The 26,646-nt window shown below is 47.9% G+C and overlaps 2 protein-coding genes across 2 annotated transcripts; one reads left to right on the top strand and one right to left on the bottom strand.

Annotated features, from left to right (window-relative positions):
• Window positions 1–571: 571 nt before the first annotated feature.
• Window positions 572–16,070, bottom strand: GET3 (guided entry of tail-anchored proteins factor 3, ATPase). The gene is given in 9 exon segments (XM_040415052.1): window positions 572–973; window positions 975–1,019; window positions 1,021–1,068; window positions 1,317–1,514; window positions 10,291–10,398; window positions 10,487–10,643; window positions 11,027–11,169; window positions 11,324–11,471; window positions 15,902–16,070. Coding segments are annotated over 9 exon segments (1,029 nt in total). The 5' UTR covers window positions 16,045–16,070; the 3' UTR covers window positions 572–934.
• Window positions 16,071–16,529: 459 nt separating this feature from the next.
• Window positions 16,530–25,995, top strand: TRIR (telomerase RNA component interacting RNase). The gene is made up of 3 exons (XM_040415050.1): window positions 16,530–17,117; window positions 23,676–23,756; window positions 25,566–25,995. Exons 1-3 carry the CDS (start codon window positions 16,731–16,733, stop codon window positions 25,671–25,673), a joined length of 576 nt encoding a protein of 191 aa, XP_040270984.1. The 5' UTR covers window positions 16,530–16,730; the 3' UTR covers window positions 25,674–25,995.
• Window positions 25,996–26,646: the final 651 nt, after the last annotated feature.

Consider the following 26,646-nt stretch of genomic DNA (forward strand, 5'->3'; position numbering starts at 1 on the left):
TGGAGAAGAGGGGATAGATAACATAGGCTTCTGTGCATGTTACTCTCCCCTTGGACTCCTGAGAGGATATTTTTACTCTCCCCCATTGTCTTCCTCTTTTTTTCCTCAAGCTGGCTGAGATCACAGCGGTCTGAAATGGGGGGCTGCTTTAAGCCTTCATGTCTTGGGCTGTTTAAGATCTAGAGATGTGGTCTTGTTTAAAAGCTAACAGTCTAAACCTTAAAACAAGACCAAGACGCATTAGCTGATATCGGCAGGGAGATATAGCCTTTAGAAATCAAGTCTGGAGTTAAAGAAGCTGAAACTTTATTTCACTTTCCGCTGCTGTCACTCCGAACACGATTTTAGAAAGGCTATATCTCCCGATACAGAGGAGCTAATGCTGTGATCCAGGTTTTGTTTAAATTGCCAGCCCTCAAACAAGGACCACGCTTGTGTCCTCTTAGCTGCTACACAGCCTGAGAAATGAAGGCTTAAAAGAAGCACTCACCCTGGCTGAGAATTTATCTACAGCAGGAGCAGCGGCGCCTCCCCTTATCTCTGCAACCGATAATGACAACACAACACGACATAGTTTCGTATAAACAGAGTTTAATACTCATCCTGCCCGGAGCTCTACACACTGTAACATTCAGGAAGGTGACGGGTTTACGGCTGATGCCCGGTTAGTGACTACAGTCCAGGTGGAGGTCATGGTGTAGAATTCTGTATGAGATGAAGAGACAGAGACAAAACAGAGATAGAGAGAGGGCAAAGCGGATGGGTCCCCAAAACCTGAAAATAAATAGACCCCTCCCAAAATGATATCGGGACGTGATGGGTGGGAAGATGGCAGGCGGTTCTGGGAGGGATGGATCCGAATCTGGTCAGTCAGAGGGGTGTAATGTGTCTCTGCAGTATTTATCAAAGGTTGTCACCCAGCCCCCTCGACATCTTATTTCCCGCTGGGAGGCTTGTACGGGTTCGAGAGAAGGTTTAGAGAAGGTAGTGACATTTTCTGCACCCCGGACCTCATGAGGAAAGAAGGGGAAGTTTCACAATATGGAAATCTTCATACAGATCCTCCATCTAGAAGCAAGAGAAGAGTGATCACTTAGGATAATTTAGCAATAGCCCTTGGGTGACACCTAGAGACAACAGGAAGGTATTACACCCAAAAGTCACTGCCACTTAGCAACTGCAAACACACCAGGATTTCTATATCTGTTCACTGTAACCTCAGCCATCCCCCACCGCCAAGCAGGAGTAATACAGCACTACACAGTAATCTCACCCAAATACCCTCTTTAAAAGCAGTCCTCTCATGTATTGCTTACCTGGTCCAGGTATTTGGACTGAATCTTGTGCCTGGCGTCGCACATACGGCACGGTTTCTCGGGTTCAGGAAATACCAACTGGTTGACGATAATATTGTGTGTGTCTATTTTACACTTAGCCAACTCCTGGATCAGCCGCTCAGTCTCATACAGTGACAGGAACTCAGCAATACAGACACAAATGAAGGTGGTCTGCTCCTGAGGACGAGAGAAAACAAGCAAGGGGTCAATCACCAGTAGCAGGCAGTATTATAGTAGTTATATTCTTGTACATAGGAGGCAGTATTATAGTAGTTATATTCTTGTACATAGAGGCAGTATTATAGTAGTTATATTCTTGTACATAGGAGCAGTATTATAGTAGTTATATTCTTGTACATAGGAGGCAGTATATAGTAGTTATATTCTTGTACATAGGAGGCAGTATTATAGTAGTTATATTCTTGTACATAGGAAGCAGTATTATAGTAGTTATATTCTTGTACATAGGAGGCAGTATTATAGTAGTTATATTCTTGTACATAGGAGCAGTATTATAGTAGTTATATTCTTGTACATAGAACAGTATTATTAGTAGTTATATTCTTGTACATAGGAGCAGTATTATAGTAGTTATATCTTGTACAGAGGAGCAGTATTATAGTAGTTATATTCTTGTACATAGGAGGGCAGTATTATAGTAGTTATATTCTTGTACATAGGAGCAGTATTATAGTAGTTATATTCTTGTACATAGGAGCAGTATTATAGTAGTTATATTCTTGTACATAGTAGCAGTATTATAGTAGTTATATACTTGTACATAGGAGCAGTATATAGTAGTTATATTCTTGTAACATAGGAGCAGTAATATAGTAGTTATATTCTTGTACATAGGAGCAGTATTATAGTAGTTATATTCTTGTACATAGAGCAGTATTATAGTAGTTATATTCTTGTACATAGGAGGTAGTATTATAGTAGTTATATTCTTGTACCATAAGAGAAGTATTATAGGTAGAGTTATATTCTTGTACATAGGAGCAGTATTAATAGTAGTTATATTCTTGTACATAGGAGCAGTATTATAGTAGTAAAATTCTTTTACATAGGAGCAGTATTATAGTAGTTATATTCGTGTACATATGGAGGCAGTATTATAGTAGTTGTGTATTCTTGTACATAGGAGGCAGTATTATAGTAGTTGTATTCTTGTATATAGGAGCAGTATTATAGTAGATATATTCTTGTACATAGGAGGCAGTATTATAGTAGTTATATTCTTGTACCTAGGAGGCGGTATTATAGTAGTTATATTCTTGTACATAGGGGCAGTATTATAGTAGTTATATTCTTGTACCTAGGTAGCGCGGTATTATAGTAGTTATATTCTTGTACATAGGAGGGCGGTATTATAGTAGTTATATTCTTGTACATAGGAGGCAGTATTATAGTAGTTATATTCTTGTACATAGGGGGCAGTATTATAGTAGTTATATTCCTGTTACATAGGGGCAGTATTATAGTAGTTATTATTCCTGTACAATAGGAGCAGATTATAGTAGGTTATATTCTTGTACATAGGAGGCAGTATTATAGTAATTATATTCTTGTACATGGGAGCAGTATTATAGTAATTATATTCTTGTACATGGGAGCAGTATTATAGTAGTTATATTTCTTGTACATAGGAGCAGTATTATAGTAGTTATATTCTTGGTACATAGGAGCAGTATTATAGTAGTTATATTCTTGTACATAGGGGGCAGTATTATAGTAGTTATATTCTTGTACATAGGAGCAGTATTAGGGTACTTTCACAGTAGCGTTGTTAGAATCTGGCAGGCAGTTCCGGCAACGGAACTGCCTGACGGATCCGGTAAGCCGTGTAAAAACAGATAGCTTTTTTTTCTGGATCCGTTAGACGGATCCGGTGATTAGGGATCGACCGATTATCGGTTTGGCCGATATTATCGGCCGATATTGAGGATTTTGAACGTTATCGGTATCGGCATCTATTTTGCCGATATACCGATAACGTATGGGGAACACAGATCGCGCTGCTGTCAGTGCTCTCTGTGTTCCCTCCGCAGCACAGGGGAGAAGGAAGCAGTGTCTCCTCCCCCTGTGCTGCCGCTGCCGCCAATGAGGGGATAGAACATAGAGAAGGGGAGGGGCTTGTGGCCGCTGCGCCACCAATGAAGATAAGCCTCTCATTCATTCATATACAGGAGGCGGGAGCTGGCTGGCAGAATCACATAGCCGGCTCCCGACCTCTATGAGCAATAGCTGCGGTCCGCGGTAGTTAACTCCTCAGGTGCCGCGGATCGCAGCTACCGCTGATAGAGGTCGGGAGCCGGCTATGTGATTCTGCAGCCAGCTTCCGCCTCCTGTATATGAATGATCGAGAGACTTATCTTCATTGGTGGCGCAGTGCGCCCCCCCAAGCCCCCCAGTATTAATCATTGGTGGCGCAGTGCGCCCCCCACCCCCATCCCAATCCCGGCCAATAGTAAAAACATTGGTGGCGCAGTGCGCCCCCCCCCCACCCAGTATTAATCATTGGTGGCAGTGGCCACAGGATCCCCTCTCCCCTGCTCCTCCGATCGGAGCCCCAGCAGTGTAAGCCTGGGGCTCCGATCGGTTACCATGGCAGCCAGGACGCTATTGAAGCCCTGGCTGCCATGTTCAGCTCCATGCTGCTGTGTGCACTATGCACAGAGCAGCAGGGACAGTGTGAGATCCTATTCACCCTGATAGAGATCTATCAGGTGTGAATAGGACAAAGGTTCTAGTCCCTAAGGGGGTTAAAAGTTATAAAAAAAAAACACAAAAATATTAAGTATAAATGAAAAAGATTTATAAAAAAAAAATACACTTTAACAATAAACAAAAAAAATACACATTAACAATAAACATATTAATTTTCAGCAGATTTGGTGTGGAATTTTTTTTTTTTTCTCAAAAATGAAAATTCCCAGAATATCGGTATAAATTATCGGCTATCGGCCTGAAAGTTCACAAATTATCGGTATCGGTATCGGCCCTAAAAAATCAATATCGGTCGATCCCTACCGGTGATATACCAGATCCGTCTCATCCGGAATAACGGATCTGGTATTGAAATTTTTTTAAAAGCTCAAAATCCCGACGCATGCGCAGACCGGAAAACCGGATCCGGCGATAAGGTAATTTCCGGAACACTTGGTAACGGATCCGGCATTAATACATCTTTATGGAAATTAATGCCGGATCCGGCATCACCATGACGGCGTAACAAGCAGATATATAAAATTATAACATTAAGGGAGGGCTACTGCCTGGAGGACTTAACATCTAAAAGACAACTCAGAAGTATTGGAAAAATCGAAATGGTAGTGCTTTATGAAAGTATGCATACTGGACCAAGTTGCCGCTTTACAAATGTCTTCCAAAGAGGCCCCTGCTTTCTCCGCTTGGGATCAGGACATAACTTAAAAGCTCACTCAACCAGAGCTAATGGGACAAGAAAACCCCTGCATACTATAACAAATAGGTAATGGCGTTTTTTATCCACCTAGCAATGGAGGATCTGAACACTTTTTCACCTCTATTCTTTCCAGAGAACTGAATAAGAAGGCTTCCGAAACTCTTAGTAGATTCTAGATATTCCAAAACCGTATGTCTAACATCTAGAGAGTGAAAGGTAGATTCCCTACTGTTTTTTGGACTATTACAAACCCTGTAAAAATTTGACACCACCTTAGAGAGGAACCCCGGGTCCAGCCTAAGCATTATTCTATCTTCCAAGATTTTAAGATAAGGTTTCCTACTGGAAATAGCCTGGATTTCACTCAGTCTCCTTGCAGAGGTGATCGCAATTAGAAATGCTGTTTTGAAAGATAGGAATTTGAGTGGACAGTCTTTCAGAGGTTCCAACGGACTCATTGTTAGACCATTTAGAACGGTGTTAAGGGTCCAGGAAGGGACTCGTGATTGTAATGTGGGTCTCAGTATAGATGCTGCCCTCATAAACCTCCTGATCCATCTATGATTGGCTAAGTCTGAATAGAAGAAACAGCTGAGAGCCGATAAGTGGACTTTTAATGTAGAGGGTCTGAGGCCCAGCTCTAGTCCTTGTTCAAGGAAATCTAAGATCATCTGTATTTTTGGCCTTAATGTTTGGAGATGGTTCCCCCGACCAGGAACAGAACTTCTTCCAAATTTTCAAATAGATGGCGGAGGTAACCTTGTCTGAGAGGCCTTGGTGCCTTAGTATTTCGACCTCAGGATCCAACCTGTCAGTCTTAGGAACTCTGGGTGAGGATGTAGAATGGGACCTTGATATAGAAGGTCCTTCCTGAGGCGGAAGAGTGAGAGGGCTGGAGATAGAAAGTTTTTGAGGGAGGAGAACCAACTCCTTTTCAGCAAAAGAGGGTCATCAGAATGACTGTTGAGCTTTCCTGTTGGATTTTCTGAATCACCCTCGGAATTAGCGGTATGGGTGGAAAAGCATAACACAGACTCCAATCCTATGTCGAGGCAAATGCATCCATCGCCCAAGGATTGCCCCTTGATCTAGGGAACAGAATCTTTTCGCCTTGCTGTTGTCTTTTGAAGAAATATGGACTAAAGGTGGTCAGTCAGGTGAAGACAGGAGTGTCTCCCTGATTACTGCTCTTAGAACAAGACAATTAAAATAAAGGGGGCAGTAACTACTAAAATATGACTTTTAATGATTAAGGAGTAAAACAACGGCCCCTACAGACACACAACAAATAAGATACAAACGTACACACACTGGTACATGAAACGTGACCAGTAACTAGAGAAATTAGCAGGTATGAATGATGGACTGGACCAAGATTGCAGGCCGAGCACGGCTGTATCACATGTAAATGAGTAAGCCCTAGTAACTCCCTGCTTGGCCTGGTCCGCCCTATAACCAAAATCCTCTGGACGGGGTCCAAAAAGCCCCGCAAGGGGTGGCCCAGACAGGAACTCTTAACCTATATAGATGACCCTGATAAGGCCCTCACAGGTAGAAAGAGAAGTCCACCATCTGTTGACTATCATTTTGAAGACCTCCAAGTTCAGGGACCATTCTGTTTGGTCTATTTTACTTTGGATTAGATAGTCCGCCTCTTGATTCAGAGATCCCATGAGATGGGTCGCAGAGATAGATTTTACTTTCTTCTCTGCCCAGTAGAAAATTTTGTTTGATAGAGCTAGAAGCTTCTTTATTTCGTTCCTCCTTGGTGTGAGAGATAAGCAACTGTCGTGTTGTCCGAAAGGATCCTCAGGTGATGATCCGAAGAATCTCTCTCTGCCATGTTCAAAGGATTCCCACACCACACTCAGTTCCTGAAGTTTGAGGATTGGCTGCTTACCGATAGGGGCCAAGAGCCTTGGTAATAAAAGTCTCCAATTTTCGCTCCCCAGCCCGACAGGCCTTGCATCCGTCTTGATCTGCATATAAGGTGATTTCTTCAGGCTACCCCCTAGGAGTGGTTTCTGTGGATCTTCCACCAGCACAGGGATGATTTCACTGTACCTGGAATGGGAACCTTCTGATTCAGAGACTTTTGTTGTTTGTCTCAGATTTCCAGAATCCAGGATTGTATGGTACGGAAATGTAGCTGACTCCATGTTAAGGAGGGAATGCATGATGTCAACGTCCCCAACAAACTCATTGCTTCTCTTATGGAACAGACCCTCCTTCTCTGGAAGGTTCTGACCTTTTCCCTTAAAGACTGGATTTTGCCCTGAGGCAGAAAAGTGGTCTGTACTCGAGAGTCAGGATGACTCCAGGAATCGTACGCTGGTTGATGGTTGTAGAAAGGATTTTTCTAGATTTACAATCCAGCCTAGTTCTTCCAGCATGGATAGAAAGGTGTTTAGATCTGGTAACAAACGGTCTACTGTATCTCCTGCTAGTAAAAAATCATCTAGACATGAAACTAAAACTAGCTCTTATTGTCTTAGATACTCTACCATCTCAACCACCAGTTTGGGATCTCCTCTGCTCCCAGAGTATTCACCAAACGAAAGTGCTGTAAATTGAAAATGGTGAATGTTGCCTCTCTGATCTCTTATGGCAAATCTTAAGAACTTTTGGGAATTGTGGTGGATCGGGATGTGGTAGTACGCATCTTTTAAGTCCACTGTGCACATTAACGCATCCTTTTTTTTTTTTATCAGGGGGATTATGGACCCCAGGGATTCCATCCTAAATAGCCTGTAAGTTATGTACTTGTACTAGAAAAAGACTGGAATAAAATCCCTGGCCCTGGTGTGGAACTGGGACCTGAACAACAACTCCTAGTTTTATTAGATCTTGGACCCCCTGCTAAATGCTCTTCTGTGATTTTACGGACCCCAGGTCTGTCACCAGGAATCTTATCTGGGGAACTGAAGAAAACTATCTTGTAGCCAACTCTGACTACCTCCCGGGCCCAGGGATTCGATGTTATCTTTTCCCAGGATGAAAGAAAATTCTTCAGTCTCCCTCCTACTCTGGCGTCATTGCTCATCTCTGGACTTATTCTGGAGATTAAGGAGAAACCCTTTCCCCCTACCCTCTTTAGGGTAATTTCAGCGTCCTGACTTCTCTTTCCCCCTATAGGATTTATCTTGGCCCGAAAAGGAACGAAAGGGAATTTTCCTCCTGTATGGTCTATCCTCAGGAAAGCCCTTTTTCTTATCCGACGCCTTTTCTCCAGAACTTTATCTAAAACTGGGCCAAAAACATTCCCCTGAAAAGGGGATGGAACATAATTTCATCTTTGAAGTCTTGTCCCCTGACCACGACTTCTTCCAAAGAGCTCGACAGGCGGCATTGGAAAGTCCCGCATCCTTGGCTGAAAATCTGACATTCTGCAGAAGCATCTGCCAAGGCGGCCGTTGCTGATTCAAGAAGAAGAGGGATGGAATTTATTATTTTGTCCCTAGGAGTCTTGTTCCTTAGATGAGATTCCAACTCATTCAACCAAAGATACATAGACCTTGCGACCGAGGTTGCCGCAATGTTGGATTTTAGAATAAACATAGCCGCTTCCCAAGATTTATGTAATAAACTGTCCACTTTCCTTTCCATGGGGTCTCTCAGCTAAGACACATCCTCAAAGGGCAATGAAGTTTTTTTGTTCACTTTGGCCACCTGAACGTCTATTTTAGGAATTTCGTCAAATATTTTTTAATCTGCCGGATCAAATAACAGACGGCTCTTGGAATCCCTAGACACCCCTAGCCTCTTCTCGGACCATTCCTCTAAAACCATGTCACGGATATTTTCGTTAATGGGAAACACTCTGGCTCTTAACTCTTAAACCACCAAACATCTCCTCCTGGATGAAATGCGCATTTTGAAACTCTTCCACCCCCTATGGTGGCTCTTACTGCTTTCAAAAGGTCAGACATTTCGTCTGCCGCAAAGTAGAACTTTTTACTTCCTTCCGAAAGAGGGTCTTCCTCCTCCCATTGTCTAGATGAAGAGGCACAGTCACCCAAACATTCAGAATCAGATGAGAGGATGCTATTAATCTTTCCGTTTTGGTGGCAACAGTCCCGGATTAGCCTCAGACACCTGGGGCGAAGACAACTTAATTTCCTCCTGTATCATGGATCTGAACTCGTCCCTTAGTGAGACACGTTCCTCACGGACAACGTTTGCAATGCAATCCTTGCAGATTTTTTTTTTTAGGGTACAAATCCGGCAATTTCTTGAAACAAGAAATACATTTTGCAGTTTTTTTTAGGTTTCTTCTGTGCCTCTTTACTATGAGGCGAGAACAGACCAGAATCAGGAGGATAATTATAAAGAAAATGCAACCAGGTGCAAATCACCACCGTGCACCACCAGCCAGAGAGGGAAAGAAAAAACACCCATTTTCCTAGAATAAGAGTGACCCCCCCTTATGTCCCAGTGCCTTAATAACCATATAGTGTCTGGGTAAAAACAATCCCCGCAGGGTACTTATAGGAGGCAGAGAAGGAGCATCGAGCACTCAGGACCTGACATATTGATCACCAGACCTCAGATCAGTCCTCACTCGTGGCTCCCCGATCACCGGATGCCGCACGCCACGCGCCGCACACCGCCTCCTGGGTCACTTCCTGGACTCGCTGGAAGTGACGATGTTTCAGAGCGCTTAATGCGCTGTTCGCTCACTCCAGCTTAAACCACGAGGGGCAAGGAGGAGAACGTTCCGGATTAACCTGAGCAAGTCCTCCTGTGCCTCCCCTGCTCAGCATTAGTACGAGACTGCCGGGTGAACCTCACGGAAAAGATAAGCGCCACATCTCCATGACACCTCCCCACAGGGAACTCCATAAAAAATAATAACATCTTCATCCTTCATATCCCTGACGGGCAAGGAGACCTCTGGCCTCTGTAGGGACAGGAAACAGTGGTGTATGGTGGAGGGAGGGGGGGTGTTTTAACCTCTCGGTGTTCCTGCCCCTACAGAGGTCAATCTCCTTGTTACGCGTCATGGTGATGAGATGAAAAATAAAAGTTATGACCAGTCCAGTATCCTATTTCGTACTCTTCAAAAATGCTATGAGGACTACTTTTTACTTTTCTGGAAAAAAGTTTGTACGATCTCTGCCGGCAAAAGTCAGTACATGGGCAAAACGAAAGAATACAGCACACCTTTACAGGCACTTAGCAAGCTAAAGAACCTATTGCTCAGGCACCTTCCCACAGGGGAAGATGCCTTAGGTACCCCAGGGTTGCCAACCCAGTTGGCTGGTGAAGATTAGGGTGTGCGCTCGCTGGCTGTTTAAGAGCTGGAGAGAGCGTGTGCGCATGTTCTAGGGGCACAAGAGGACAGGATAAGACGGCAAACAGGCCGCAGCCTGCGTGGTGGGACAGAGCGGACTCAGCGTCCAGACCTGCCAGGAAGCAGACAGTGGGAGGCAGGGCACCAGGCAGCGACGTCTAGCAGCCACCACTGTAACAGCGGCCTAAGGTAAACGTATGCAGTCAGTGTGTCACATTAGTTGCACATCTCACCGGATCCTTGAACTGCTCACTGACGGACCGGATGACGGGAAGAGTCTCTTCTAGCTTAGAGGCCAGCTGGTCAGCATTCATGTCCCCAAGACCTAACATATTACACATCTGCGGGAGGGAAGTAAGAACGAGATGTCATTATTGGGGCTCCCAGTGGGCACAGGACTGAGACCAGCAGCTGATGGGGAGGCTTTACCTGAGATATAAATGGGCTGATCTGATTCTTGATCTGCATCAGTCTTCCAAGGCCACGTTCCACAATGGTCGGAAAATTGAGAAGCCGTAGTGTGTGCCCAGTGGGGGCCGTATCAAAGACCACCACTGAGAAATTCATCCCTTTCACCAGCCTGAAGTGAAATAGACAAAATCAGCAATCATTTCGGAATCTAGATGTCATGCATGTTGCAGTCAGTGAATAGAAGCCTGTGCTGATCACATTCTGATACTCTGGCTATGACATAGTGCAAGGAGCCATGTACATGTGTGAACATCACATGATCAGGAAGGGTTTTCAGACTATGGATTTCAATAAAATTGTTCCAGCAAGCAGAGATCTTGAAAATGTTGATGAACTGAAACTAAGTATATTAAAGAGGGTGAAAGCTGGAATGTGGTGTTCATTGCTGTATGAAGAGGTATAACAGGTCAGCAGGCGGGACTGTGCGCCTCTTCTATGCACACAGTGGAGGGGACCGCTGAGCGCAGACACGGTGTGCCGTCCCTCACCTCTATTCTCCTCCTGCCGTAGCTCATGGCTTCATCTATTCCAGGAAAGGCGCTCATGGCTTCCTGCATCATCTTCTTCCCCATACTCAGCATATTGTCCTCCTCAAAGATCTCGTCAGGAAGCTCAGCCACCCCCAGGCTGGGGTCTATCTCCTGCACGGAGGGCATAGATAGATGGACAGAGAGATAGACAAAGACAAGAGATAGATAGACAGACAGACATACAAGGATAGATAGACAGAGATAAATAGAGATTAAATAGACAGATCGATATGACACAGACAGACAGTGAAGGTATTGAACTTACCATGGCAAACAGATTATCATAGCCGCGCACTTTGGTGGGGACCTTTGAGAACTTCTGGTCGAAGGCGTCTGAGATGTTATGAGCGGGGTCTGTAGATATGATCAGCACACTCTCCCGAATCCGAGATAGCTGGACGGCCAGGCTGCAACTGCAGGGGAGACACAGAGCGATCAGCCTCCATCATGGACCAACCATACATGAGATATCTGCTAGGACAGCCATCTCTCCCTATCCCCCCGTACACATGAGATATCTGCTAGGACAAGCCATCTCTCCCTATCCCCCCCCGTACACATGAAATATCTGCTAGGACAGCCATCTCTCCCTATCCCCCCCGTACACATGAAATATCTGCTAGGACAGCCATCTCTCCCTATCCCCCCTGTACACATGAGATATCTGCTAGGACAGCCATCTCTCCCTATCCTCCCCGTACACATGAGATATCTGCTAGGACAGCCATCTCTCCCTATCCTCCCCGTACACATGAGATATCTGCTAGGACAGCCATCTCTCCCTATCCCCCCGTACACATGAGATATCTGCAAGGACAGCCAGCTCTCCCTATCCTCCCCCGTACACATGAGATATCTGCTAGGACAGCCATCTCTCCCTATCCCCCCCCCCCCCCCCTGTACACAGGAGATATCTGCTAGGACAGCCATCTCTCCCTATCCCCCCGTACACATGAGATATCTGCTAGGACAGCCATCTCTCCCTATCCTCCCCCGTACACATGAGATATCTGCTAGGACAGCCATCTCTTCCTATCCCCCGTACACATGAGATATCTGCTAGGACAGCCATCTCTCCCTATCCTCCCCCGTACACATGAGATATCTGCTAGGACAGCCAGCTCTCCCTATCCTCCCCGTACACATGAGATATCTGCTAGGACAGCCATCTCTCCCTATCCCCCCCCCCCCCCCTGTACACAGGAGATATCTGCTAGGACAGCCATCTCTCCCTATCCCCCCGTACACATGAGATATCTGCTAGGACAGCCATCTCTTCCTATCCCCCCGTACACATGAGATATCTGCTAGGACAGCCATCTCTTCCTATCCCCCCGTACACATGAGATATCTGCTAGGACAGCCATCTCTTCCTATCCCCCCCGTACACATGAGATATCTGCTAGGACAGCCATCTCTCCCTATCCCCCCGTACACATGAGATATCTGCTAGGACAGCCATCTCTCCCTATCCCCCCCCCTGTACACATGAGATATCTGCTAGGACAGCCATCTCTCCCTATCCTCCCCCGTACACATGAGATATCTGCTAGGACAAGCCATCTCTCCCTATCCTCCCCCGTACACATGAGATATCTGATAGGACAGCCATCTCTCCCTATCCCCCCCGTACACATGAGATATCTGCTAGGACAGCCATCTCTTCCTATCCCCCCGTACACATGAGATATCTGCTAGGACAGCCATCTCTCCCTATCCCCCCGTACACATGAGATATCTGCTAGGACAGCCATCTCTCCCTATCCCCCCCCCCTGTACACATGAGATATCTGCTAGGACAGCCATCTCTCCCTATCCTCCCCCGTACACATGAGATATCTGCTAGGACAGCCATCTCTCCCTATCCTCCCCCGTACACATGAGATATCTGATAGGACAGCCATCTCTCCCTATCCCCCCCGTACACATGAGATATCTGCTAGGACAGCCATCTCTTCCTATCCCCCCCCCCCCGTACACATGAAATATCTGCTAGGACAGCCATCTCTCCCTATCCTCCCCCGTACACATGAGATATCTGCTAGGACAGCCATCTCTCCCTATCCCCCCCCCCCCCCCTGTACACAGGAGATATCTGCTAGGACAGCCATCTCTCCCTATCCCCCCGTACACATGAGATATCTGCTAGGACAGCCATCTCTCCCTATCCTCCCCCGTACACATGAGATATCTGCTAGGACAGCCATCTCTTCCTATCCCCCCGTACACATGAGATATCTGCTAGGACAGCCATCTCTTCCTATCCCCCCCGTACACATGAGATATCTGCTAGGACAGCCATCTCTTCCTATCCCCCCCGTACACATGAGATATCTGCTAGGACAGCCATCTCTCCCTATCCCCCCGTACACATGAGATATCTGCTAGGACAGCCATCTCTCCCTATCCCCCCCCCTGTACACATGAGATATCTGCTAGGACAGCCATCTCTCCCTATCCTCCCCCGTACACATGAGATATCTGCTAGGACAGCCATCTCTCCCTATCCTCCCCCCGTACACATGAGATATCTGATAGGACAGCCATCTCTCCCTATCCTCCCCGTACACATGAGATATCTGATAGGACAGCCATCTCTCCCTATCCCCCCCGTACACATGAGATATCTGCTAGGACAGCCATCTCTTCCTATCCCCCCCGTACACATGAGATATCTGCTAGGACAGCCATCTCTTCCTATCCCCCCCGTACACATGAGATATCTGCTAGGACAGCCATCTCTCCCTATCCCCCCCCTGTACACATGAGATATCTGCTAGGACAGCCATCTCTCCCTATCCTCCCCCGTACACATGAGATATCTGCTAGGACAGCCATCTCTCCCTATCCTCCCCCGTACACATGAGATATCTGATAGGACAGCCATCTCTCCCTATCCTCCCCCGTACACATGAGATATCTGATAGGACAGCCATCTCTCCCTATCCCCCCCGTACACATGAGATATCTGCTAGGACAGCCATCTCTTCCTATCCCCCCCGTACACATGAGATATCTGCTAGGACAGCCATCTCTTCCTATCCCCCCCGTACACATGAGATATCTGCTAGGACAGCCATCTCTCCCTATCCCCCCCCCTGTACACATGAGATATCTGCTAGGACAGCCATCTCTCCCTATCCTCCCCCGTACACATGAGATATCTGCTAGGACAGCCATCTCTCCCTATCCTCCCCCGTACACATGAGATATCTGATAGGACAGCCATCTCTCCCTATCCCCCCCGTACACATGAGATATCTGCTAGGACAGCCATCTCTTCCTATCCCCCCCGTACACATGAGATATCTGCTAGGACAGCCATCTCTTCCTATCCCCCCCCGTACACATGAGATATCTGCTAGGACAGCCATCTCTCCCTACCCCCCCCCCTGTACACATGAGATATCTGCTAGGACAGCCATCTCTCCCTATCCTCCCCCGTACACATGAGATATCTGCTAGGACAGCCATCTCTCCCTATCCTCCCCCGTACACATGAGATATCTGATAGGACAGCCATCTCTCCCTATCCCCCCCGTACACATGAGATATCTGCTAGGACAGCCATCTCTTCCTATCCCCCCCGTACACATGAGATATCTGCTAGGACAGCCATCTCTTCCTATCCCCCCCGTACACATGAGATATCTGCTAGGACAGCCATCTCTCCCTATCCCCCCCCTGTACACATGAGATATCTGCTAGGACAGCCATCTCTCCCTATCCTCCCCCGTACACATGAGATATCTGCTAGGACAGCCATCTCTCCCTATCCTCCCCCGTACACATGAGATATCTGATAGGACAGCCATCTCTCCCTATCCCCCCGTACACATGAGATATCTGCTAGGACAGCCATCTCTCCCTATCCTCCCCCGTACACATGAGATATCTGCTAGGACAGCCATCTCTCCCTATCCCCCCCGTACACATGAGATATCTGCTAGGACAGCCATCTCTTCCTATCCCCCCGTACACATGAGATATCTGCTAGGACAGCCATCTCTTCCTATCCCCCCGTACACATGAGATATCTGCTAGGACAGCCATCTCTTCCTATCCCCCCGTACACATGAGATATCTGCTAGGACAGCCATCTCTTCCTATCCCCCCCGTACACATGAGATATCTGCTAGGACAGCCATCTCTCCCTATCCCCCCGTACACATGAGATATCTGCTAGGACAGCCATCTCTCCCTATCCCCCCCCTGTACACATGAGATATCTGCTAGGACAGCCATCTCTCCCTATCCTCCCCCGTACACATGAGATATCTGCTAGGACAGCCATCTCTCCCTATCCTCCCCCGTACACATGAGATATCTGATAGGACAGTCATCTCTTCCTATCCCATGACTTGTCTTAATTGACACTACATCCTACTGTTTTATGTATGCAGCTCCTAGGCAGACGTATGTGTCTCCATGGTTACGGATTACAAACACACCCTGTACAGCTGGATCCTCCTAGTCCGGATTGGGTTATATGTGAATAATTTGGCCAAAAGAAACAATGTGACCGTACGTCTTAGCTAAAGTCACAAGTCTGTTGCTACTGGAAACGGTCAACAAGCTGGTTGTCAGGCAGACCCCTAACAGCTGAGCTCCTCTAATGCAGGGGGCAGTTACTATTAAAGACTACACTTCCCAGAAAGCAAATTACCAAAGCCTGCTGGGCCATGTAGTACCCCCCACAGACTTACCTACAGCTGCATTATGCTCCACAATGCAACCTCTCCCCCCTCTTTATATATAAAAATAGTATCGTCCACACATATCCCCGTCACAGGCACCCACTTGGTTCAGTCCACCTCCGTTTTGCATAATCTCTACCCCTTACCTGCAAGTGGTCTTGCCCACCCCACCTTTCCCTCCTACAAAGATCCATCTGAGGGAGCGCTGTTCAATAACGTTCAGCAGCGTAGGTTCTAGCGGCTCCACATCTGGAGCGTCTTCAAACTCATCATCCACCGGCGCAGCCATCTTTCCGTCGAATCACGTGACTGTAATCAGCCAGCCTCTCCCCCTCCACCCACGCCATCAGACAATCCAGCATCTCCTGTCACCCTTTGGGCATCATCGCTTCAACTATTGGTTACATCATGTGTCAATCAATGTCAATAGAGGCAACGGCAGAAACATCCTCATTGATGATTGGCTTAGCTTAATGCCTATCACTGTCAAAGTGAGGACAGTAAAACGTCATTGGACAACAGATTTCTTCCAAAACGGTGATTGGCCAATTTGGACGTCAATCACAAGTTGGAAGGCAGGCGATAGGGCAATGTCGCAACCAATAGGCTTTCGTTTCCTAACAACAGCGTCTACTGTAGTTACATCTGATTGGCTACGTTACTCCAAAGAAGGCTATGTCTATTGGATGACGAAGCTGTCTGTCATTTTACCGGCGTCTTTGATTGGGCAACGTTTCAAGTTTAGCGTTTTCTCATTGGCCACCGGGTTTCCATGCAAAATTTTCACTCCCACCCCCTACCGACTTCGTTCAAGTCGATCCAGTCCGCCATTTTAATAGCTCTGAACGTAGTTTCCCGCCATTTCTCTTAGTCTTGGCGAGTTCCGTGGAAAGGCGACCTTTATGCGGGTGAGGCGGAGCCCGCTGCAGGTTAACGCTTTTCGCGTTTTCTAAAGTGCCCGCTCATCGTCTCAAAATGGCGGAAAAAAGTCCGCGGCCTGAGGAGGAGGAGGAAGACGGTGACGAGGAAGGAGAGGAGGCCGCAGAGGCCCCGGCGCGGCCGGTAAGAGTAGTGACGGTAAAAGCGGAGGAGCCGGGAGAGGAGGCCACCGCCCCGGACTCTCCACCTCCTCCTCCGCCTGGGGAAGTGGAGGAGGCGCCGCTGCTCGCCTCGCCGCCATCCTCCCCGAACCCCCAGCCTGCTGTGCCCGACCCCGCGGCCTACCCGGCCGACCACCCCTCGGTCTCCGGGGTGAATCTGTTCGCTAATGACGGCAGCTTCCTGGAGCTCTTCAAGAAGAAGATGGAGGCCGGGAGCAAGGAGGAGAGCAAGGAGCCGGACACGAGGAAGCCCGTCATCCTGGTGAGAAGCCCGGGGCCCCCATACACCCCTGGCCCCTGCTGGGGTGGAACTACAAGCCCCAGCATGCCTGGAGCTTCTGCACACTGGCAGGGCATGCTGGGACTTGTAGTTTCACAGCAGCTGGGGAGCCTGAGGCTGCAGACCACTGATACAGAGATCGATGACCTGTGCCACCATGTCAGGAAAGCTGGCTGAGATGAGGGTGTTATTAAAGGGGTTACCCAGGACTTAAAGGGGTGGTCAGTGTTTAAAATGGGTTTTCCAGGATTTTTATACTGATCACCTGGATCGGTGGGGGTCTGACACCCGGGACCCCCACCGATCAGCTGTTTGAGATGACACCGCTGTTCTGTAAAATTTCCCTACCCTCGTCACTTCCTGTTGTGACGCGGCCGCATCGGACATGACGTCCCCAGCTTTGGAAGGAGGTGCACCGCGCAGGCGCACGACGACGTGGGTAGGGAAGTTTCACACCAGAGTTGGTGAGAAGGGCCCACCTAATGCGCTTCTGCCTTACCTCTCAGCTGGCTCCAGATCAGACACCGCGCGTGCGCAGTGAGTGGTAGGGAGATTTAACAGGACAAATGGCCATCAGATCTCCCTACCCCCACACTGCGCAGGCGTGGTGTTCGGTATAAGAGATCTCCCTGTCCGCTGGTGCGCACGCGCGGTGTATCGCGACGGGAGTAGTTAGCCGTGCTTGTGCACTGATCTGTGGTTTTGTTTTTTTTTTCTACCCTCTAACCGCTGCTGAGGCTCCCGGCGCATGCGCATTAGGTGGCCCCTTCTCCCCAACTCTGGTGTGAAATTTCCCTACCCCATCGCTGTGCGCCTGTGGCTCACACCTCCTTCCAAAGCTGGGGACGTCATGTCCAGTGCGGCTGCGTCACAACAGGAAGTGACGAGGGTAGTGACGGCGCTCCTGTGAGCACCACGGTCTTCTCTCAGCTCACGAAGCGCTGCGCCGCACATTGTATAGCGGTTGTACTCGGTATCGCAGCTCAGCCCCATTCACTCTTATGGGGCTGAGCTGCGCCTAGGTCATGTGACCGATGAGCGTGATGTCACTCGGCCTAGGGAAGTCTGTGGTACTCACAGGAGTGTCAGTGTCTTCTCGAACAGCTGATCGGCGGGGGTCCCAGGTGTCGGGTCCCCACAGATCACCTAACCATATGCAGGTCATCGGTATAAAAATCCTGGAAAACCCTTTTAAAGGGAACCTGTCACTGGGATTTTGTGTCTAGAGCTGAGGACATGGGTTGCTAGATGGCCGCTAGCACATCCGCAATACCCAGTCCCCATAGCTCTGTGTGCTTTTATTGTGTAAAAAACCGATTTTATCCATATGCAAATTACCCTAAGATGAGTCCAGCGTGAAGGAGCCCAGCACCGCCCCGCATCCTCACAATCTCCTCTTTGCTCCCTGACGTCAGAAAGCTAGAGCACTGTAATCTCGTGATGCGCGAGCTAGCGCATGCGCAGTGTTGTCATAGTTTTCCTTCCCTGTGCTGGCATCAGCCTAAGGGAAGGAACTGCGCATGCACGAGATTACGGCGCTCTAGCTTTCTGACGTCGGGGAGCAAGGAGAAGATTCGGAGGATGCAGGGCGGTGCTGGACGTCTCTCAGGGACATTTGCATATGGATCAAATAAATTTTTTTACACAATAAAAGCACACAGAGCTATGGGGACTGGATATTGCGGCCATCTAGCAATCCATGTCCTCAGCTCTATACACAAAATCCCGGTGACAGGTTCCCTTTAAACACTCGGACTAACCCTTTAAAGGGAACCTGTCACCTCCAAAACACACATACAACTGACATCATTACATTAGCTCCCAGCCTGTTCACAATGATGTTTTTCATTCTTCCGTCGGTTGCTGCATACTGTAAAAAAAAACACATTTTTATTCGCCCTTCTCGCTATCCTCAGAGTCAACTTGAGGTCAAGGAGGTAACGGCCTCCTTGCTTCAAGTAAAAATAAGCCTGCCCCTTACCCGTCCTCTTCACTTTGATTGACATCCTGCCTAGTGGCTGGGATCGCGATTACCGGGCGATCCCGATTCCGTCAGCCGGCCCTTCGTTCTCACTGCGCATGCGCCGGCCATTTCAAGTGTGTGCGAGCGCACCCAGCGTTTCTTGTCCGCAGCATCAGTGTGATCACTGGCTTCAGGCGCAGGAGAACGCAGGCCAGTGGTCACGCTTTGCCTCCGACCTCACCAGCATCAGGTATTACACTATTTAGGAACATTATTCAGGGACACAAATATATCACTTCAAAAGAAACACCGGGCGCGCGCACACTTGAAATGGCCGGCGCATGCGCAGTGAGAACAAAGCTGCCGGCTGACTGCGGGAGCCGGACCCGGGATCGCACAGTAACATAGAGCGCATCGGGCATGCACGCGACTTGCGCCATCCCAGCCTCTAGGCAGGATGTCAATCAAAGTGAAGAGGACGGGTAAGGGGCAGGCTTATTTTTACTTGAAGCAAGGAGGCCGTTACCTCCTTGACTTCAAGTTGACTCTGAGGATAGCAAGAAGGGTGATTAATAATGCGTTTTTTTACAGTATGCAGCAACCCATGGAAGAACAGACTGGAGGCTACTGTAAGGTAATGATGTCGGTTTTATATGTGTTTGGAGGTGACAGGTTCCCTTTAAAAACTGTATTCCAGTTGACAGTGATGGGTGACAAGCAAAACCCCCACCGATCAGATATTGATGACCTTTCCAGAGGAGAGATCAACAGTATCAAAATCTCAGAAAACCCCCATGTCCTATACTGATCATGATCTTTGGGGAGTGACTCCTGGTGCCCCTGCAGATCCACAGCTAGAAGAGGCACAGTGCCATCCTTTGTATGGTGCGCTTGATATTGCAGTCTCTTGAATGGGGCTGAGCTGCGCCTAGGTCATGTGACTGATGAGCGTGACGTCTCTGGCAAAGGAAGGGGACTGAGCGCTGATCGGCATGTGGTGCTGAGAGTCAGACATCCACCGGTCAGGAGGATAGGTCATTAAAGGGTTTCTACTACCAGAAATACCGTTATGTAGCTGACTGATATAGCGATGCGCCAATGTCAGCACTACATAACAGTGTGTTTCTAACGTTAGTCCCTGCAGCCGTTTTTGTTAAAAAAGCACTTTTATTATATGCTAATGAGCCTCTAGGTGCTATGTGGGCGTAAAATTAGCACCTAGAGGCTCCGTCCACTCACCCATTATCCTGCCCAGGTCCAGTGTTGTGCCCGCCCCTCCTCTTGATTGATGCCACTGTTCCCTGCATCGTTGGCGAAATCCCGCTCCTGCGCCGTTCACTTCTGTCTTCGGCGCAGTGAGTGAATGATGCGATCCTGGTGCCGGATTCCTCACTGCGCCTGCGCCGACTACGTCACAGTGAGGAAGCCGGCATCAGGAGAGCGGCCTTCACTCACTGCGCTGAAGACAGAAGTGAACGGCGCAGGAGCGGGATTTTGCCAACGATGCAGGGAACAGTGGCATCAATCAAGAGGAGGGGCGGGCACAACACTGGACCTGGGCGGGATAATGGGTGAGTGGACGGAGCCTCTAGGTGCTGATTTTACGCCCACATAGCACCTAGAGGCTCATTAGCATATCGTAAAAGTGATTTTTTTTTTTTAACAAAAACGGCTGCAGGGAGAAAGGTTAGAAACACACTGTTATAGCGATGCGTTAATGTCAGCACTACATATCAGTCAGCTACATAACAGTATTTCTGGTGGTAGAAGCACTTGGACAACCCTTCTTAATACTGATGACCTAGGTTTACAAAATGTATTTATTCTTTACAGATTCTTTATGCCTTGATTTATTCTTTACAGATATAGGTTTACAAAAGCTCATGAATACCAGATGGGTGGGGGTCTGACGTTCGGTACCCCCACACCCCACCCTTTAAAGCGAACCTTTCACCAGGATTTCACCTAATAAACTATTACCAGTACCTTATAGATTATGCTCATTCTGTTTAAATGCATTCTTGTCCCGCTTTCCTGGGATGTATATTGATGAAAAAAACGACTTATAAAGTCCTTGTCTCCAGCTCCTGCAGTCACGGTAGAAGTCAAGGGGGTAGCCCTTCCCTCACTCCGGGCTGTACCTCCCCTGCCTTAACCCCTCCTCTAACTAGTGTAACTGACACCCGGCTCAGTCGCCGGGACCGCGCTTGTACTGGCGGCGCATGCGCCGTTGGTCTCAGTAGCAGCACGATCCAGTCTATCGCGCGGACTGAAGCGCGATCCTGTAAGTGAATTGCGCATGCGCCGTCCGTCCCCGATGCCTCCCTGTCTTCTATTCAGGCGCGCGCTGGTAATAGTTTATTAGGTGAAATCCTGGTGAAAGGTTCGCTTTAATAGCTAGACGCTGATGGGTGGCAGTTCTGGAAGTTGAGCCCACACCAGTCTGATGACGCTAGGTCGTCAAGATTTCTATTTCTGTAAAACCCCCTTTAACGTCCCAACAATGTCCGGCTGTGCTTGCACACTATAGGAAAAAGCTCCAGCCTATGAGCACTCCTATGGTCCTGGCCACCAGAGAGACTGGCACATTTATCTATATCGTGCAAGCACGACCACCACTGATGGATTGCAGGGTGTTCATAGCCATGGAAACGAGCAGTGTATAATGTGATGGAAAAATGAATCCAGCCAGCAAAGGAAGCAATATGGACAATCACTATACATTAGTAAGTGCCTTGTAGTAACTTTCTCTACATGATAAATGCTGCTTACTGAAGTTGTGTGAATGTAGCCTTAAAGCTGATTGTTAATTTATTTGTAAATTTCCAGGAGGAATAACAGAGGAACTGCATGGCACAGAGTTAAAAGGAGACCCGCTACAGAATTGTTACATCATGGGGAATACAAGAATGTGTCAGGAGAAGTGCAGGCGGCATGTTATGGAGCTGAGCTGATTCATATACAGACTCTTTTCCTGCAGAGCTATAAAACTTGTCATTTATATCTGTTTCTAAACTCAAGCCGCCCTTGTGTGCAGCTCTGAGGGACTGACTGCTACGTCTGTGTACACACCACGGGGCTGTTGCAGTGTACTCACATGATGATAGGAGTACACTGCGGTCAGACAGACCCTTCTGTGTCCTAAATTACCATGATAGTCAGGTCATGGCCCGGCAAATGAAACGGACACCTGGGCCGTGTTTCCTGATTGAATTCGGTGTGGATTCACGCTTTTTATGATCACTGCTAACACCTCCACGTGTACAACTGGAGGCAGAAAATGCGGAGACTTCAGCTACTGTCACATCTGCGTTTTTGCTGTCCGGTCTAGAGATCTGCGTTTTTGCTTCCTTTCAAATAATACAACCGCCTGCATCTGTTCAGAACGGATCCGTTTGTGTTATGTTGAGACTGAACATGGCGGATCTAAAACCATTGTAAGTCAGTGGGTGGCGTGTTCAGTGTCCCATGCTGCACACAAACGCCGCTTACAGCGATTTTCTGTCCATCATGGGAAACGGAATGCGTTCTGGTGAACTCCGTTTCGTTCAGTTTTGTCCCCATTGACAATGAATGGGGACAAAACTGAAGCGTCGCGCTGCGGCTTTGATACCCTGTGCGAGATCTCAAAACCAGACAGCACAAAACAGATGTGAAAGTAGCCGTATATGAATAAATGACTGTTTTTTCAGAATGTTTTCCCATAAACGACCTCAATCTGCTCAGCTCTTCCTGCTCTATGTGTAGCTCACCTTGTTATAGTAACTACTTGCATTCTCCATGTAGTAACAATTCTTGAGCATCTGTTATCACTCTGTTGTGCCATTCCTTAATTATTCCTACTAGAATTTTATGATTGAATGACCAGCAGTCTACAATGAAGGTCCTCTTGAAAGAAAATGATAAGAGTTTGCCCCAGGCCTGTATAGTAGTACAGGAGAGATCGGGGTCTGTGCGTGTCCCTCAGTGACGTCTGACGTTGGTACAGCTGATCCCTGGGGAGCGTCCCTTACATCTAATGGGCTTTAGAATTTTCTTCTTACAGTCAGACATTTCTGCAGCAGATCTGTCTGGCTGTGACGTGAGCGCCCCCTTCCTAGAATGTGCAGTGTATGCAGCGGACCGGCCTCTGTAATGTAAGGGAAACTTCTAGAAGCCGGGAATGTAACGGGCACTATATATGATCACTATGCAGGTGCCCATGTAAAGGGGTGGGGGACCACAGCAGCAGTGCGCCTCCCCTGGAGGTATAGTGCTGGGTTTCAGGGTTCCCCCACTTTACAGGGCTCTTTTTTTTCTTCTTTTTTTTTCTTCTCCTTGTTGCACCGGTGAATACATGTCTGTATTTGTACTTAATGTGGATGAAGCAGCCCCTCCTAATCCTGCTGATCTCCACAAGCTTTCCCCCCTACCCCCCATCTCTAGGATCTGGTGAAGAGAGTGGCGTTGTCTGGAGGTGGGGAGAGTCTTGTGCCTGTCTAACCCAGGCCTCCCTTATATTCTGTTATATAGAGGGACACAGAGAGGCTGCCAGGGCTCGTATAACGGTTGCAGTCTTCTGTCCCTTCCACCCCCAGGTGGGCAAGCGTAGAGGAGGGGCAAAGCTGGCCCTGAAGACGGGCATTGTAGCCAAGAAGCCAAAGACAGAAGATGAAGAGGTGAGACGTGTTTGTCGTGAAATGCTGGGTTGTCGATGGGAGGGTCTGAAATGTACCATAGAGCTGGGCCCTTATTGTATAGCATTGGAGCCTCCTGGAAGTGATGCAGAAAGCTGGAGCCTGACTAATCCTGGAGGTCCATGTATTCATACTGTCTGATCCAGCGAGGCTCGACCCACTGCCCAACCTTAAAGGGACACTGTCACCTGGATTTCACTTACTGAGCTGTTAACATCACCACATCCACGATTTATATTACAATATACTAGTATTACTGCCCTGTGTTTGTAATTTGTCTATAAAATGGATTTTTATTAATATGCAAATTACCTCAATACGGAGCCCAAGGGGCGGTCCCTCTGTCCGTTGGAGCCCAGCACCTCCCCACTGCTAATTTATTCACTCCTCTTCGCCGACGTAATGTTTGTGCAACGCCTGTAATCCCGCGCATGCGCCCTGGATACACATCAGCCTCACAGAACTCATTGGCATGCGCAAGCTTCGCTCAACCCGGAAAGGAAGAGCAGAGGACGCAGGAGCGGGTCGAGTGAAGCTGGAGCATGCGCAATGAGTTCTGGACACCGCGCGGGATTACGGGCGTTGCACAAACATTACGTCGGTGAAGGAGTGAATAAATTAGCAGTGGGGCGGTTCTGGGCTCCCAAGTAATGGGTGCGGCTGGGCTCCAACGGACAGAGGGACAGCCCCTTGGGCTCCTTATTTAGGTAATTTGTATATTAATAAAAGCAATTTTATAGACAAATTACAAACACAGGGCAGTAATACTAGTATATTGTAATATAAATCGTGGAGACTGACGTGGTGATGTTAACAGCTCATTAAGTGAAATCCGGATGACTGTGTCCCTGTAATAGTGTGCGGCCTGTTAATAGCCCCCTCATCCTGCAGGAGCATATAGTATATTATAGCATCCCACTGTATACATTACTTATATAGATGATTGTCAGGAAGGAAGTCAGTGGAGGTAAAGAGCTGGTTTTACGTGCAGTGATCTCCTCCACAGTATGAGGACGAGCGATGGCTGCTGTGTTTGTCCTTCTACAGCTGCATTGTTTCCAGGCTGCAGCGTGCCACCTGCTGCCCAGAAATGCTTCAGACATCCGCATGAACGTTGCGCTAGTTCATCGGGGATCTGCGCCGCCTTTAGATTATCAGGAACCAGTTCCTGTAGGAATGCTTGTTCCAGGCAATCAGCCGTGTACACCCCGTGTTAGGAGATCTCCCGGAGTGCAGAGACTAATGTACTGTGGACTAGGATGGATGTGTGCATGTAGTGTGTGCAGAGGTCTAAGCGCCACGTTGTGGAAGCCCTATAGAAGAGAATGCCAGTATTGAACCACTCCTTGCAGATGTGTTATTGAGGTCTAATGGTAGGACGGTGTAAACCTAGACCTGACAATGTCCCACATTTATCACAGGGGCTCTCGCTGGATAATAAATTTGTTGCATCTTTAAAGGGGTATTTGGATTGGTACAAGTTCATTTCTAAGGGAGTTCTAGAGATAGCAGAGTACAGCACTCCACTATGTCTGGAACTCCCATAGAAATGAATGGAGTGGCCATACACATGTGCAATTGGCCGTTACTGTCCTTTTAAGGGAGCAGCAATGGGGTATGGGGGGGCTCCTGTTCTTGTGATCAGTGGGGGATAACTTGTAAAGACTAGGTGCACCATCTGTTTGCAATTCCAATGCAGACACCATTCACTGTATTCGAGTCCGCATTCTGCTGGATACATATCGCTGCGCGCAATGGTGACTGACATTTTCTTCTTCTTCCTTTTTCCAGATCCTGACACATAAGGGTGGAGCATGGGCACAGTACATGGCCGAGGTGAAAAAATACAAAGCTCATCAGTGCAGTGATGATGACAAAACCCGGCCGCTGGTGAAATAGTGCGGAGAGTCATGGACTTGTGCCGGTCGCAGCCTCTGGGGGCGGCTCGGCCTAGAAGAATGTGTATTGACCGCACACCTTGCTGCAGCTCCTCTCGCCGTCCCCTCTTCACCGCGGATTATACAAGCCCTTTCTGGACTTCTTTACTACCAAGAGAAAGAAAAGACTTTCCACGTAGGTTCTTCACACAGTGCCGGTGGTGAATGACCCTTACCTGAGCGTGTATCTGCCATGAGGGCAGTTCTGACCTAAACCCGTCTGCCACATGGAGGAATAGAGATCCTGTCTTTTTATGTTGTTCTCCCTCATACGTTTTTTTTTTTTTTTTTCCCCCCCCCCCCTCAAGATTAATTTTCCCCTATGTGGGGCATGTTTTATTTTCCAGTTTTGTATGAATGCTTGTGTTATCAACTTGTATAGAGTATTGTCTTATTAAACTGAAACCTGGCCCTGAATACATTCCCACCCTAATGAGTCTGGAGTAGTCATGATACGACTCACTGCTGTGTGCCGAAATGTCATCTCTGCTGTATAAAGAGGTAAGAAAAAAATCTACTTATTGGCGTACTCTTCTACCTGCCGGGCTTCATTGTTCTGACTGCAGCAGTGACAGTGACATGCCTATATAACACGGGTAAATGCAGACGGTATCAGCAGCATCTCACATCATCGACTTTTATTAGGACTTCAAAGCAAGGTTTCGGCTGATATACAGCCTTTGTCAAGCCTATTCATTGTATTACATCCATATATTTCTAGTAAAAACAAGTGCACCCCCCCATCCAGATTATCCAATGCAGGCAATGGTATAGACTGACCAATGAGAATGCATGTTTACTCAACCCCTCTTTAGCCTAATTTACCTATATGTCTCACCTGAGTGACCACCGATCACCCTATAGGTCAGGGCTGGCCAACCTGCGGCTCTCCAGCTGTTGTAAAACTACAATTCCCACCATGCCATGCTGTAGAC

The sequence above is a fragment of the Bufo bufo genome, chromosome 1 (assembly GCF_905171765.1).
Source record: "Bufo bufo chromosome 1, aBufBuf1.1, whole genome shotgun sequence".
NCBI lineage: Eukaryota > Metazoa > Chordata > Amphibia > Anura > Bufonidae > Bufo > Bufo bufo.

Coding starts and splice junctions, on each gene's coding strand:
- TRIR (XM_040415050.1), top strand. CDS start 16,731: ATGGCGGAAAAAAGTCCGCGGCCTGAGGAGGAGGAGGAAGACGGTGAC. Junction 17,118..23,675: donor CGAGGAAGCCCGTCATCCTG/GTGAGAAGCCCG, acceptor TTCCACCCCCAG/GTGGGCAAGCGTAGAGGAGG. Junction 23,757..25,565: donor CAAAGACAGAAGATGAAGAG/GTGAGACGTGTT, acceptor TCCTTTTTCCAG/ATCCTGACACATAAGGGTGG.